Source organism: Pezoporus wallicus, unplaced genomic scaffold (genome assembly GCF_028554395.1).
Source record: "Pezoporus wallicus isolate ANWC-B61680 ecotype Strahan unplaced genomic scaffold, APGP_CSIRO_Pwel_v1 contig_4847, whole genome shotgun sequence".
In the NCBI taxonomy this organism is placed as follows: Eukaryota; Metazoa; Chordata; class Aves; order Psittaciformes; family Psittacidae; genus Pezoporus; species Pezoporus wallicus.
This window is the reverse complement of record NW_026642717.1, coordinates 845,641-862,217: the sequence shown is the minus strand read 5'-3', so window position 1 is coordinate 862,217 and position 16,577 is coordinate 845,641. Positions and strand designations below refer to the sequence as shown.

The 16,577-nt window shown below is 43.9% G+C and overlaps 1 protein-coding gene across 3 annotated transcripts in view; it reads right to left on the bottom strand.

The window, feature by feature from the left end:
- Positions 1 to 16,577, bottom strand: part of BACH2 (BTB domain and CNC homolog 2) — a 185,861-nt gene that overhangs the window by 16,114 nt on the left and 153,170 nt on the right. For all 3 annotated transcript variants that reach the window (XM_057432095.1, XM_057432093.1, XM_057432094.1), the window contains one exon: positions 1,226 to 2,770. In XM_057432095.1, the coding sequence (XP_057288078.1) occupies positions 1,226 to 2,770 (1,545 nt within the window). The remainder of the gene's footprint in view (positions 1 to 1,225; positions 2,771 to 16,577) is intronic.

The window sequence follows — 16,577 nt, the reverse complement described above, 5'->3', positions numbered from 1 at the left end:
CACCCACTTCTATCTGGAATGTAGCTGTAATAAGGATTGAGGGATAAAATAAACTTTACTCTTCTCGTGCCTAGCCCATCACTAAGGCTGGTTCTAAACCAGGTGCTCAGTGCACGTGAACTTCCCAAACATGCACTCACTGCTCCCCATGCTGAAGCACAAACTCTCAGTGGAGAATTTCAGCAGGATATGTGATTTCACCCAGATGCTCTCAGGTCATGCAGTTTCCTGATGAAACTCTATGAAAACATCCAGTCTGTTTTTCAGTTTCTGGGCTCCACAACACATCTCCATCATTTAAGGCTTTCCTCAAACTAGGGACTTCATACAGACAGTTTATTCCATCACTTCAGCATCTCCACCTGGGCCATCTCTAGTTTTAGAGCAGGCCCTCTTTTTCTCACAGGAGATCTGCATGGGAACTCACAGCTTGCTCTTCAGCCCCAGACAATTCCCCTGCCATTCTCTAGCAGTCCTGGAAATTAAAGGATAATTTGTCTTTGAAAACCTTTATGCAATGGCTGCTAAAGTTCACCACCAGACAAAGTGGGGCCACGGGCATGAAACACTATCTCAGCTGTCACTTAACAGAGGCAGAACCCATCACCTGCACATGCAAGACACACACACACACAAAGGGAAGACTACTTGAATACCATTACCACAGCTGAGAGTGGGCAGCTATGCAACTGTTCCAAGAAACCTCACACCTCTATCTCCTTCCACTCTGCCTGCCTCCTCTACTTGGGCTGTTAGCAGTATGAAGCAGGGGCAATTTGGAGCAGGCTGCTCGGCCGTTGGTGTCAGTGAAGGCATAGTGTGAGGTTGCTAAGACATACCAGCAGCAGTAACAGCGGAGCTGGAATCACCTCTGCAAATGAAGGATGAAGAACAGTGCTTTGTGCCCTGGGAGTGGGTGAAGGAGGGAGGAGGACAGGACACTTCTAGCAGGCTCCTAAGCACATCGATGCACTTTCATCATTCAGCAGTTTGCCATTGTCCCATACCCAAATTCTGACAATTGCCAAACACCTCTGTGGTCAAGCAGACCTATTTACGTGAAGTCAACCATGCACACTAAGCTGACGAGGGAATAAACAGGAGTTACTCTTTGCTCCTATAAACAAAGAAAGTGCTGGAGAAATGCCGAGTCATTTGAAAGGATCAAGGGGCAATTAACTGGGTCACAACGACTGCAATATATGTACTTATCTTAAATCCCTACCTCATGCCCTCTGTCTTGCACAGGACATGATTCACTGTCTGCTTCTGAGAATGACCCAGACTCATCGCTGGAGTTTGTTCCATAGGATGGCTCACATTTAATCTGGGCTCGGACTGGGTTGTACAATCCGTCCCCCACCACACCAGGCTCCTGGTGCTCAGGTGCCAGGAATCGGGGGCCTTGGGAGCAAGGGGAAGAGGAGAGCTCGCAAAGACGCAGGCTGCAGGGGGAGCCGCCGCTGCCGTCCTCTGCATATGAGTAGGAAGAGCATGAGCTGGATGTCCTGGTTCTGGTTTCCAAAGGAGGAGAGCGAGGGCAAACTTTAATTGGCACCGGACAGCTGGTGTTCGGCCGCATCCTTCCCGGCAAGTGATCAGCTGTCAGTCCGCTGTGCGAATAGGTCTGAGAGCTGGGGAGAGACTGGCTACTGCCAGCCCACAGGCCCTTTGGCACAGTCTCAGTGAGGTCTTTGTCCAAGCTGCTCACACCAGAATATGAATGCACCGAAGTGTTTACTTGGTCACAAGCGTTTGAAGAGAATATAACACTCCTCCTGTCCAGTTCCCCTTCTTGCTTACAGAGAGTTTCAAAGCCGGGCCCCCTGAGTGGTGATCCCACTGTGAAGTTGGAAGCATCCTTCTGCATGGCATGGGACTGTCCATAGTTCCCTGTGAAAGGGATGTAATCAGTTTTGTGGTCACCCTGAGATGTCCCTTTTTCAAAAGGGCATGCTGGACTCCTGCCAAAGTGCTGTTGGGAAGTACTGGGGAAGCCAACCAAATCTATGCTTTTTGTTCTGTTGAAGAAAGACCGCAAGCAAGAAGAGGAGGACCCACTTTTCGGCCTGTCAACGCAAGTGGGGCTTGGCTGTTTCCTGTCCATTTCAACATCCCCTTCTTTATCCCTGATGTCAGGTTCATCTCCAGACAGGCAAAGTGTGATGCTTTCTTCATCATTCTCTTCATTCTGAGGCTCGCTTTTTATCTGCCCCATAGCAAGTCCTGATTTGAGGCCATTTCCAGAGCTCTCTTCACTGAATGTGCTTGCAAAACCTGAGGTACTGATGTGTGATGTGTTGTAGACATTCTTGGTACAAGCAAGCTGGTATTTCTTGTATCTGGGGTACCGTGTTACTGCATCTTTATCCAAATTGTCCTTGCTATCCCTCAGCATGTCAGAGTCAGACAGCATCCCTTCGCCTTTGTCTGCTCCAGCAACAGTGGTTTCAAAATTGAAGGGTTCTTGGTGCATCCTCTCTCTGGGGCAAGATATTTTTGATGTCTCCGATTCCATCGTCTCCTCCTCATCTCCATCCGAGTTCTCCTCATCGTGCATGCGCTGACAGGTGGTATCTTTTTTGCACAGGAACAGGCCATCTTCATTGTTCAGCAGCTGCGTCTGAAGGAAGCTGAAGCAGGAGTCCTCCAGGTTGTGCATGCGCAGGAATTCAGCGCAGTGGATGACCTCTTGGATGTTTTCTCTGCTGAGTAACAGCTTAGCAGTGTAAGCAAACTGTAACAATGGACCAAATCCCCTGACAGTGACCTGCAAAAAAACAGAAGGGGAGATTGACAGCGTTACTATCAGCTCTTGCTATCATCCCAGGTCCTTCATCATATAGTTACTCTATCACGCCAGCAATGATGCTACATCCAGTAACCAGCACTGCTCTCTTTATGTTGCTCCTGTGAACCATTACAGGTTGAGCTGAACACTGTTTTTCCTAAATATCTTGAGGACTTATGAACTAAGCCTCTTCTCTAACGAAAGGCTGGAAAAAAATAGACTGGTGTGGACACTGATAATTCTTGGGTGGATCTTATTTTAACTGTGATGGGCACTTCTACAAAAATAACAATTCAATTTTGATTCCTTTTTTTTTATTGATTCTTTTTGATGGAAAAGAAATAGGTTAAGTACTGGCTCCACAGTTCTTTTTTCCATCCTGTGGAGATTATTCTCATACAGTTCCTGATTTTAGTGAGTCTAAGGTACAGCTAACATGAAAGAAATCCATATACATAGTTCAAGTGATGCAAATTACTCTGAGTCTCAGCCCAGTACTTAATTTTCCACCATTTTCTTTGTAGGAAAGAGTAACAAGTATTTCTAGGACAGTGATCTCCAACCAACTGTTCCAGGTCTGAGTTATGCACCACTACTCGTCCTTTTTTCTCATCATGCCATCTATATTCCTCATTCACATATCATATAATAAAAAATACACATTCCCCCCCCCCCATTTTTTTTTCAGTGATATCTTCACACATAACTATCAAATAACTTGCCAAGCCACATGGTAAACTATAGATATAGTCTATTTTTTGACAAAAAATGCACTGGCATTAACTTCAGTTGTATTTTTTCCCTCAATGGGCAGGAAGCAAAGGCAAATGGAAAACCATTCTTCATGAAGCAGACAGAGGCTGCTTCAAAACCTGGGCTCACCATCAAGGACAAAGGTTTTTCCACAAGACGGAGATTCAGTGGTTTGGCCACTAAGTTGAGAGACCATAACTCAATTTCCCATTGCACTAACCACCTTCTACATGACCCTGACAAGTCATTTCAGTCTTGATTCACGAAGATGCCTTCTTGCCTTGCTTGCAAGTGGTGTTCATGAATCTAAGTTCCCTGTGCTTTGCATACAAAGGAAAGGCATTTAGATGGGATTTAAAAAGGCCAAATGCCTTCATGCTTATGTGAGGTTGGAAAGCAACCTCCTGATACAACTGAGCCCAGTTCAGTTTCTTCTTTTAAAACCAACAAGAAGAGGAAGCACTGCTGTCCCCTTTTTGTAAAATGGCCTAAAGATCAGAAGAGACATAGAAAGTAGAAGACAAGGTCCATTCCCCAGGGATTCAAACTCGCATTTCCCAGCTCCTCAGAAGGATATCTTATCAAGTAGGAATGCGATACCTCAAAGGTGAGCTGCTTTTCCCTGTCCTTCCAACTGAATTCATGCTACTGCACAAGAAGCTGCTCAAGAGGTCAGTGAGAATCAGGCCACAAATTTGTGATGGTCTTATTTGTGATTAGCATAAATCTGAGTGAATGACTTGGTTCATTCATTAAAACCTTATAAATTGCCTACACTGCCTCAGGACCAATGGAAGAGCTCACAGTTTTTATAGACAATCCTGACTTCCAGGAAAAAGCCTTTGTTATTCATAGATGTGTAGTCGTGATGGTGGATTATGAAGACACCACAAGTGGTGATGGAGAGAACAATATTTTAAAACACCTCGACAACTGCTCCCAGTAGCTCTTCCACACATATTACCACCGTATCTGCTATTTCAAGAAACAGTGCATTTTCATGCAGATACTTACACACTTGCACATCCTTTTACAATACGCCTCTGGTTCAGAATTGCCTAGATTTACAGCTGGCTATTAAACAGATCTCTGCTTTATCAGTGTTACACTTTCTGCCTATCTGTTAGATTATGAGCTCACTATAAAGGCCTATCTGCATTTTATCTATGCAGCATGATGAACAAAATTGCTTGGGAACTTAATGAGCTCCTTGCAGGCCGATGTTTCTCTTTTATAAGATATTCAGTGTGGGGGCTTACATATGCCTACACATTTTGCAAGCTCCACAGTAGCACAGACTGTAGGAGAAGCCATACATACTGTCTGGGGTTTTTGGGTTCCTTTCGATGAGGAGGTACTCTGAAGAATCAACCCAGCTCTCCTGGCAGTTGTGTCCCTTGGCCACTAGGTGGAACGACTGGAAAGCAAATGACAATCATTCGCTGTGCCCGGCCAGGGTTTCACCTGCCAGCCTGCGGCCCCAGCACAGGCACTCTGCAGAGCCCCGGGCTGGCTCAGACCACCCCACAGCACGGCTGTCTCCCACACTGACTCAGATTTTTGCTGCCCATAAATAACCATGATAACAGCAGCAAGACAGCTGTTACAGCTGTTCTGTGCTGGATGTACTGGGAACAGAGCCTGAGACTGCATTGTGGACTCCTGACAGTGCCCAGCAGACACCTCAAGTGAAGGACGATGAAAACACTGGTGATGAATTTAACCTCACAAGATCTTACCCAATGACACAACTTTCCTCATTCTCAAGATCTTCAGATGCAAAGGGGGAAAGTTTCAAGCACCTGGTGCTTGTCATTGCCCTCAGGGAGGAATCTCTCAAGTGCCAATGCTTGAAACTACACGAACAATAACTTTAGAAACAAACAGATGCAAAGCTTGCTGCCAAGTGTGAAAACCAGTGCAAACTCTGCCGCCTGAAGCTGTCTAAATATTGATTTGGTTCCCGTGGTGGGTCCCCTGCCTCAGCCCCACCAGCTTTGGGACAGCCCATATCTGATGCACTCTGTCAAGATGGATGAAATCAAAGCGCTGAAGTGTGGCTATGAGCACCATATATTAGGAAAGAGAAGGCTTCGAAGCCATGTGCATTACCATCACACACGCATTTCTGTAGGAAGAGGTAGGAACAGACTTTAAAAATGATTAGACCTGACTGATGCATCCCAGTGAAAACAGCTACTGAAACCAAGTTGATCTGTGTTTTCAGAAGGAAACAGATCATTTCTCTGATATAACAGTCCCCATTTACACGTGAGAGAGACCTTTGCTGGATGAGTAAAACACATGCCAGCAACAATTTCAGTTTATTCCCCCCCACTGTAAATAAGATGCCATATGTCCCAGTTTTGTTTGCTTTTAAGTGTTATTTTCCACGTACATTAATGTTTAAGTAGGCAGGTCAATTTGTGGGAACCTCCACCAGGCTCCTTATCCAAGCTCATACTCCAAGTCACTGCTTCCCTGCTCTCCAATCGTTTAACTTATGCTGATTTCTACCCGTTTCTGTTGTGTAAATGGGTACAAGAAATTGAGGCACAGTAAAGGTAAAACATACATAAAAACATCAATGCACACACAGACAAGAAAAGCAAAACAGAGATTCTCAGAGGCCTGCTCTCCCTTATCTTTAAAGGCAGGTCAGGAGAGGACTTTTCTTGTGTACATGAAACATGACAAGTCTAAGTATGAATCATTTTGTCTTGCTCCTGTTCCCAGCTGGTCTTGTATGCATTAAAACCCATCTGCACAGCAGCGCACAGAGGACATGGGTACTGCAACCCTACCTAAGCCATCTGGCACCTCTTCTTGCTCTACAGCAATCCAGGAGATCAAGCACCAGGGATACACATGCAGCTGTGCTGCTACAGGTACACCATGCTCAGCACATGCTACGGAGGTCTACGTCGATTCAACACTGTGGTGATAACAAGCCTGACCACTGCTAAGGTGAAAGAAAGTTCTCCAGTCCTTTATGTGCCGCTTGCCTTCCAGACTGTGCTAGCCGAGTACATCCATGCCCTCATGAATGTATGATACTGAGGAATGGGCTGGAAATAATGCAGTGATATAATCACCATCAAGAGAGTTGTTAATCAGCATTAGCCATATTGAATTTACCAGCAAAATACAGACAGAAGCCCTGCAGAAAATAAGCATGCAAAATCTATTTTAGTTCAGTCCAACACTGCTTTTCTTCTTACAGAGTCTGTGGAGTGCAATGCTCTGGTTAGTTTTAATTGATTTAAGACACCAGACTTCCACTACTTCCTTTGGGAGATCATTGCCAGACTCTACTTGAAACCTCCCTGTGAGGAAATCTTCCTGCTCTTATTTTCCTCCATCATCTGTCATTACATTTTCTCGATGCATTCCGGGTAATGCTTCTCCCTTTTGAAGAAATATTTGTGTTGTTATACTCTCTGCCTTCCCTTCTTCTTTGGTTGGCATTATATCATTGACGAAAACCTGGCTAACTCAAGGAAAACAATATTGATCACTGTCAGATGGCAGAATAAGAAGCTGAGACAAGAGTCAGCAACGAGGAATGCTAGTAAAGAAGGCAGCATTACAGATGCAAATATAGAACACTTTTAGCACAGCATTTTTCTAAAACTGGGCATGAGTTGTTCTAAAATTAGGAGGAGGGTTACCTCACTTTCATGTTAGGAACATCGTATTTTCGTTAAGGGACTCCTATGGCAGAGATTCTATTTAAAGGCAGTTGTACACACACCCACAGGCACCACAGGAGACACAGCACTGTGGGTGAACTCCCTCTGGCTCCCCATTGTACGTGGTCTCCTCCATGACAGCCGATCGAGCGTGGAAACCTTTGTGTTGGCTGCATTGCCCACACACGGGATTTGGCCTCTGAGCACATGCAAAGGTCTGACATTTCTGAGGACAGGCTGGACTCACTGTGCGCTGCAGAGTTCATCAGTGCTGCTCGTTAGCTGCTGCCCAGACTTCCAGATGTCTCAAAATCCCAGACAAATAGACAAAATCCTCCAGTTCTGCACAGACAGTATTTCTTAGAGGGGGAAAAAAAGGTTATTTCCAAGGGAAACATAGATGTCTGGTAACTCTGCTCCGAATGGCATCTGTATGAAAAGCTGCATATGGAGTGGGGAAGGTCAATCCCTGCAAAATGCCAGCAAGTCTGAGTTCAATTTAAAGAGGGGAAAAGTGACTAAGGGCAAGGAAAGATCACTGTAAACATGTAGGAATGTAAAACTTGGCAAGGCAGTATCTAAAATGGAGCAAGAGAATGTTTACTGTAATCTGATGCATACGATCATCAAGAACAGAGAACTCTCTAGTTTGCTACGTGGTGCTACTGACGATTGGAAAGAAGAAACTTTGAAGAATGAAAATGTAGGGATTTTCTCTTGACTCTTAAACTAACAGTGAGTTCAGTGACATCTTGGAAAGCTTTCCAGGGAAGGTGATGGATACTTTATGTATGAGTACTGCAGAGCAAAACTAACTTGCTCTGGCAAGGCAGGCTTTAATTTGCTAGGCTTTTCCAGGCCTAATTTTTGTGTTAATGAGAGCAGAGTGCCAGTGATCTTCTAGAAAACAGCATCTAAGTTCAACAGCAAATGTACAAGCAACTGTTTCAAATAAAGCATACCTAGGGCATATTCAAAGAACAAGCTCACTGGCGGTGGTGTGGGAGGGCAGAGGCCCCTCCTCCCCTCAATCAATGAGATCTGCAGAACATTAGTTGCTAAATCCTACCAAACTGTGGATAAATTAGATGGTCAGACCTGGAGCCCCACTGGGAAAGCAGAAGTCCTGACAGAGGAGCGAAGGCAGAGGTTATTATCTTTATGTGCTGGAGTAGTCTTTTTGAAATCAATAGGAGCAATGATGGGTTTTCTGCGAAGCATGAAAACTGCTTGTAAAATTATGGATTATATTTTTAGTATTTTGATTTTCAGGTTAAATTCATCACCAGGTACCTAAAAACAGTTGGAAAGCCTCCATCTCTAATCTCCAAACATCAATGTAATTATTGGGCCATTTTGTAGGGAAGGAAGAAAAGAAAATTGAATAAAACCTCATACGCTGTGTAACAAATCGCAAACTAAATATTAATTTAGAACAACTGGATAGAAACACACAAGTAATGCAACCGTTTTCTTTCAGAACTCAAAATCAATCTGTTATTCACACATTGTTTTGCAGTGGGCCTACGGTGGTACCCACTTTGTTAACCTTTCAGTGTTGCTATTGCAGCCTAAAGGCGTGTGTGGAGACCTTCCAAATCCACCTCAGCCCTGAAGTTTGTCTAATAAACCCAAGGATGTATCAAACAAACTACTAACTTCTCACTCAGCCAGCGTGTTCCTAACAGCACAACTTATATAATCAAACACACGCTGGAAACAGGAGATAAGATTAGTGACAGTTAACTGCTGCTATTTTTTCCACAGCCTGAAGAAGGTCTCTGGGATTAAATATTAACTCTAATCTTATTTGCTAAAATTAGCACACACTGTATTCTTTTTCTTTTACAGCCAATTGCAAGTATAGTGCAGAAGTTATTTTTAGAGTGTAATCTGATAACCAAAATCAGTCACCAAAGCTGTTATTCCATTAAGAGTTAAGAGACTTCCTGGCTATTTACTTAGTTATTTTTACCTGGGATGTTGAAGACTGGCAGATCCTGGTTTTCCTAGCTTCAAATTATTTGGTTTCAGAAAACTGTTTTAAATTTTAAATATATTACTAGGCTCCAACAGGTCAGGAGTGTGCAAAATCAATGGCGCTAGACATCAGGGTTTTTTTTTCCTATATTTGCTCAAAGTAAGCCTGCACATAGCCAGGAATTATTCTGTAACCATGATCCTTTTACATAAGGTGAGAACACGCAGGAGGCAGGAAAAAGTCAGAAAAAGATATAATAAATAGCAGAGTACTTTTGTAAGCCAATGCCATGCCAGTATTTTACTGCATTTTCCCCTCTTTAATTTAAATGTTCTCTCACCAGCAGCTTACGGATGTATTTCCCTTATAAAGCTGTGGAGCTCCTAAAATGAGTAATCACCCTTTAAAATCCAGCTTGGGTGAGAAGTATCAGATGCAGGTATTTGTGTTGTCTGAGCTTTTAACAAGACAGGAATGTACAAGCTGCAGACAGAAAAGACTGATGAAGAGAGGCCTTTGTTTTCATTCTAAAGCCACTTTTTAATTAAGCAGATACCCCGATGGCTCCAGCTTAGCATTCTGCCACTTCGGGTAGTACATACATACTTGGACAGAAAAGGGACCCAAAGTCCAAGTGACAGTCTGACATCTCCTGCATCACATTGTATTGCATCACATCACACCGCAGGGGTGGGAAGCCACCATATCACCACCATGACAGACACCCCTGGGCATGAATGCATGCCAGGCGATGGGAGAACCCAGACATGCAGCTCCCTTCTTTGGGAGGCTGATTTACCTCCTTTATTTCTTTAATTTTTTAGAAAGAAGTCCCACTGAAAAAGCTGCCACCTGCAAAGCCATACCAAGGGGCACCCTGGTACCTTTCCAGTGTATCCTTCACAACAGCTTCTTGAGGCATCGGGCTGAGAGCTCCAAGGAGATGCTTAACAACCTTTAGCAGCACTTTTGAGAAAGAAGCCACATCGGAAATGCTAGACCAACTTCCAGTTTTGTGCCTGATACCCATGCAGATACTCCCTTCAGCTTTCCCCCTTTAAAGTCCCAACTTTTGGCCAGATGACAAATTTACACTAGAAGGCCTGTGACAGTATTTACAAATCTAAGGAGGAAAGCAAATCACTTCTTACTGTCTTCTCCAGCCTAACAGACGTTCAGGAGCAGCACTTCAAAGGGCCTCCTCCCTCCCCATTCGAAAAGGAAGGAAAAGACTGTATTTCTCAGTGTTCAGGGAGCACCACAATGCTTCTTGTGTGACGAGGAGGAAGAAGAGGTCATTCACGCTAGACTCGCCTTAAGGATGGGGAGCAGCAATTGCAAACTGGGTCCATCACACCACGAGAAGTGCATCAGTGCTGATAGTGGGGCAAGGGGCTCAGAACTGATCGTCAAGTGTAAAGATGGCGTAAGCAGCCAGCAGATCGATGCCCATATTATTGGTTATGTCAGCACTCGACTGCACTTGACTTATGGGTGGAGCGTTAAAGAGTTAAGGCACCCACATACTTGGGGTTTTCTGAACCAGATTCACTGCAGTAATAGCCTCATCTAAACACTAGTTTATTAAACCACAAACGGTATACTGCCTGTAATGCTATGCATCAAACCAGAGGAATGACAGCTGAAGTACCACTGTTTGGAGAAAATATCTTAATGAACTTGAGCAGAACACTTTTTTCTTAACTAATTACATAGTTTGTGGTACATTGTCAATGTTGGAGGCTGCCCAGGGCAGCTGAAGAACAGGGAAAAATCAAAATCATGGCCAAGAGAGTATCTGCTGGCAAGAATAGGTGAAAAAATTGGAGAAGAACTTTCAAGCTGCTGAGGTCTGACTCTGGGTGGAGGTGTTAGAAATAGAATTAGAGATGAGGATGTTTCAAGTAACCTTTTCTCTGAAGGAACCACTTGGCTACGACACGACTGAATCAACAAAGAACACATAAAAACCAGTGGCACTAATTAGCAGTTTAAACACTCAGGCATGAACTGGAAGATAAAGCAAAGGGAAATACTGCTGTGATATCTGGCAGTTTGCAATACATTTGTTTTTCCAATGCAACTTACACCTTAAGAAACCTGGAACGCAGTAATGAGGCATGACACAGGAAAGTGGCTCAGCAGAAATGCTACCTTCTCTCCTTGGGTGCCTGCACAAGCCATGCTCAAACCATCGAGGAAGAGCTGGGCAGAAACGAGCAGATTTTAACCCAAGAACATCATCAGAAACGAAGTGCAGCTAAAATTTAAAATTAAAATCAGTCCCGCATTTTTGCAAAAGGGAAACTAAACTGACCCTCAGATTAAAAAAGAAAAAAATTAAAGAAGGGAAAGTGTTGAGCAGTGAGGAGGGGGGAGGAGGAAGTGGGAAAGCTTTCACAGAATATAAATTGCGAGAGAAGAGTCTGTGAAAGATCTGTTTAGGTGCATATCATGAACCAAAGTGGGGAGAAAAAGGGAAAACAAAAAGCAGTTTAAGAACTTCTCAAAGGAAGAAATTCTAGAAGCCTCCAAGTTACATTAGGAAATACCAAAATAGGCAGAAAATTAAGACACATGTAGAAATGTGCTAATTCAGAGGGTGCTTAGGGGAGTGGTTCAGAGTTTCTGAAGCTGCAATTAATACACAAGCAAACACAATACAGAAAAATTACAAAGACTGTAAATTACATGAATACTCCTCTTTCCAAAGTATGGCAGAATCCATTTATGTGAATAAACTATGTAATCCAGTGTATTAAATACACACTGCATTAAAGACACTGTAATTACTTTATAAAAACGAGGAATACTTCACAGCAAGACGTCTCACTACAAGCCCTGCTATTATACTTTGCATAGCGTAGGAAAGAAAGAAGCAGGCTCTGTCAGATATGATTTAGGAAAACACAAGGCTGCAGTCTGAGGAAGAGAACTAAATCAGAAGACAAAGGAGCTGGAGAAGAAGCAGGCTCAGGAAACGGTGCTGGCTAATATCCGATGCATCTCAAGGATGCTCAGCTGTGGGTTCTACGGGGCTGATGATGCCAGTGCTTCCAGCATTACCTGTGACCACGCACTAGCATGGCACAGTATATAAAATCACTGGCATCCTTAGGCCTGTGTAGCAGAGAGCACAGCCAAGCAAATACTGGAACATTTGAAATCTAGAGATGCTTCTGCTAGGCTGTGGAAGGAACTGAATATCAAAGGCTTTACTACTGCACTTCACAAGGTAACCAGGCAATTACAATTATTAACTGATATGCTGAAACCCTGTAAAAATAACCTGGCTTCCTGCAGGCATCGTATTTTTAACACAAAACCTGCCAAATACTGCATAAGTTCCAGATTTCCCTTCCCTCCTCCCCTGCCTTGCCTTCTAATTTCTGGTATTTGGACACACAGTTTTTCTGTGTTCACCTTGGTTTTGCTCCTGCATGGCTACTAGCAGATCTGAGGATTATGGTGGCTTTTGTTCCACTGCTTGGTGCGTTCACATTTCATCAATGATGTCCACTCAGCTCACCAAAGCACATTTACAAGGCGAACCAGCCATTGCTGAGCTGCCAAAGTTCCTCTCCTCCCATCCTCCATGAGGAGCAGTTAACTCCTCCCATGGTAGCCCAAAACGTTAGCTAAGCCTCCATAAATCTCACCAGAAAAAAACAGAGGTATTTGCTTTCTTGCTGAGATCACACCTGCTGCGAAAACAGGCAAATGGCTCTTTCAGTCCCTAAAGAAGCACAGGCCCAGCAGGAGTGCCCTGCAGCACAGTGGTCAGAGGATGGGAAGGATGGGCAATGGCATTCCAGCCACAACCCTGTGCCCAGCTCCACGCTGCTCCCAAGGAATTGACTTTCTCCTTTTTGACCTATAAATGAGATTTTTAAGATCTAACCAGCAAGTGAGGCGTAGAAAATGCCATCTATGCTAGAAGCCCTAGAAATACTCATCACATAGAAAAATGATGGCATTTCCAGCTTGACATGTGACTTACCAGGAGGATGGAAGTTGGGACTTTACAGCTATTTGTGTGTGTGTTTTTCTACATATGCTCACGTGCACCCACGCATGCTAGTGTGAGAAAGAGACTAGAGAACGTGAATGTGTGCGAAAGGGGCTGAATTAGCCCCATCTGCTCCGAGAAGATCATCATCTCCTTATATTTCTGTTATCATCATATCATTGCCACACTAGAGTGCTTCTAAAAGGCTACAGCTCTGGCAGCCAGCATCATTACAGCTGCTCAGATTATTAGAAGCATAAATAAAGTCTCAGAGACACTACTAAGAAAATATTAACTACAATTATTACTGTCTGATAAAATAATGAACAGTGAAGTGTTATTCTGCTGCCTCAGTCACCAGTGCGCATTTATGTGTGTCTTGAGTAATGAAAACCAGTTTATTTGCATACTGAATCATCCTGGTTCTTGCTATTTTATTTTGTTTATCTTTCTAAGGGTTAAGGAGGCTGAAACTCCGTGCTTGCAGAAATCAGTACCCCACCTCCTTTTCTGCTCTATGTAATCCCATTAATTCCAAATGAACAGAAAGCCATGCCTGTAGCCATGCGCACGCCTGTCAGAGAAGAGAGACGGGGCAGTGTGCAACCTACCAGCAGCAACTCTAAAACCTCCTGATGGACTTTTATTCTTGGACCTTGTTGCTTTTTCTCCCTAGATGAGAAGCAAGGGCCCACATGATGTCAATGCCATGTTTGCTGCGTGGATCCTCCTCGCCTTTGCCTCTTCTGCTGGCCTGCACTGCTTTGGCTTTGTGAGCTTGTTTTTCCCCACATTCACAAGTGGCCCTGGGCAGTACTGTCCCTTCTTGACGGCAGTGAGGAACTGGGGTTGGTTTCTAATTAATAGAAGTTATGACTTCCCTGCAAGCACTGGGAGAAAAAGTTCTTAACCGAGTTCACAGTGCTGATGGTGGCTGACACTGCCCAAACACAACTGCTGCAAAAGAGACATTTTCTCTACCAGGGCTTGTTGGAAGCTGATGACTCAGGGCGACAGCAGGGTGACAGGTAGCTGTGGAACATTATCAAGATGGATACCCAAGCTGGGCTGTTTCTGCTGGAGTGCACAAGGCTGGCCCAGGGTGAGAGCATCAGGCTCCTGGGGAAGAGGGCACATCACAGCCAGGTACAAAGGAAAATTAGAAAGGTGACAGAGAGGGGCAGCAGCAACTAAATGCAGTCAGAAATGATGGCAAAAATGCAATGCTGAGTGAGAGAAAAGGGAAGAAGTCATCTTCCAAGACAGCTTCCCTCAATCTAGGCCAGGAAAACCCTGCACCGTACCTTTGGTGTTTTTATCCCACTGCCCTTTCTCTGTGCTGTTCCCATCATTTCTTCAGCATTTCATGCTCCCTTGCCTGGTCTCTTTTCCTCATCTACAAGCCTTTTGTTCCACCAACCCCCACCTCTGTGCTGACTGCCAGCTCTGAGCAGCCAGCCACCTTTTGATTTGCGCACCCCAGGGCTCTCGCTGCCTGCACTGGTACGACAGTGATGGAGGGCAAAAAATGGGGTGCAGAGGCAAAAGGAAACACCAACTTGAAGCACTCCCCCCTGCCCCTGCCAGCTGTGAGGGAAGGACAGCTCATAGGAGACAATCTTCTCCCTCCATACAAATCACTGCTAGGATGAACCCCTGCTCCTGGGAGGCAGAGTCGAGCTGCAGCCTTCCTCTCTATTTTCCCTCCAGCATTCTCCTCTCCTCATTCTCCGTAGTTGGCCTCTTCTGGCCACTAAAGCAGGTTAGATGTGGCATGCCCTGAATAAATGACCCACATTAATTTTTCCTCTTTAATTAAAGAGTTATGTGAAATAATTTGCTATGGGAAAGAAAACAATGCATTGTTCCAGACACATTTACAAAGACAAAGATGATATTCCCAAATGAATTTTGTTCCCTTTAAAGCCTTTATGGAAGGCACAACACAGAGAATGGTAAAGGATTTGCTGAAGAAGAACTGAAGTTCATTTTAAACCAGTGTACCATGTACAAATGCTGTCTTACAAATAGGATTATTTAATTTAAACCTTAGATCTGTCAAGTTCCATTACTTCAATTGGAGCCTGTCGTTTCTTGACTTCATTATAAATCAGGATTATATTACAATTTACATTAGGTAAAGTCATTGCTTCAATAGGAGGCAGTGAAAAAAAATTACACAGCAGTCGGTAAATAGAGCAAAGTCACTGCGCTGTTCTTGAAAGGCAAAAAGTCATCTTGCTAAATGAGGGTCTGAGCTGTCCTGTACCAAGACTGTTCCTAATAAATAAAAGACCTCTGGGAAAAGTGCTGAGCATACGCTGGATCTATTTTCGGCTAGCATCAGCAGCTGCTGCCCCTGGGATCACATCTTTGCTCATACCCTACACCATATGTAATCACTCCAGTGCTGCAACCAGTAAGATAATGAAAGAGCATGGCATAAATCTATACTTGAGTGGAATGCTAAATGAGAAAAATAATACAAAAAAGGGGGAAATAAACCACATTTTCAAGTCATTAGGAAGAAAGACTTTGACATATGAAGTGTTGCAACCATTAATAGCACTTATCATATACAGAGGAGACAAAGAGACAAATTAATCAAACTGACAGAACTGGGACATTTTATGCTAATGCTGGCTCCTGGGTTTTCGTTTGTATTCCTCTGTGTCTGGAAAACTGATACCATTACAGGGCAGGAAATTGCATGAATAACATGCAACAGATCATAAAAATTCACACACCAAGTGCAGAAACACTGCCAAAAGCACTGTAAAAACAAGGCTAGAGACCTCAACAGAGGAACTACCAACAGCTAATGAATGCAAATCAGACAGGAATATTTCCCATCCATGCATAACAATGAGACACAGGCTGTGACTCCGCAGTCTCCAATAGTGTAGGTATAGTATAAAGCCTGGAGAGCAAACACAGATAGCTGGGTGGAACTGCTGGCCAAGCCAATGTCTATGTTTGTTCGCAGTACTTCGGCCAGCAGTTTAAAGCCACTGGGGAACTGGCATAGCCAAGTGTCTCTTCTGTCTAAATGTGCCGCTATGTTAGATTTAATTTAATGAATCAGGTAGAAATGAGAGTAGGAGGAGGATGAAAGAGGAAATAAAACAGAGCCATGAAACAGCACATAACCACACATAACAAAAATCCCTCACCCCTGTGCAAATCCACAGCACGCAGCAACATCCCTCACAGAGAAAGACATTTCAACATAAGTCATTTGGGAAATACAAAAATACAAAACGTGCTTGCTGTTCAAAGCCACAGCCATGTTGTAAGGAGCAGGAAATGGCAAGAACTACAGGAATGCTGGGCAGGGCACGGTGTAACGCA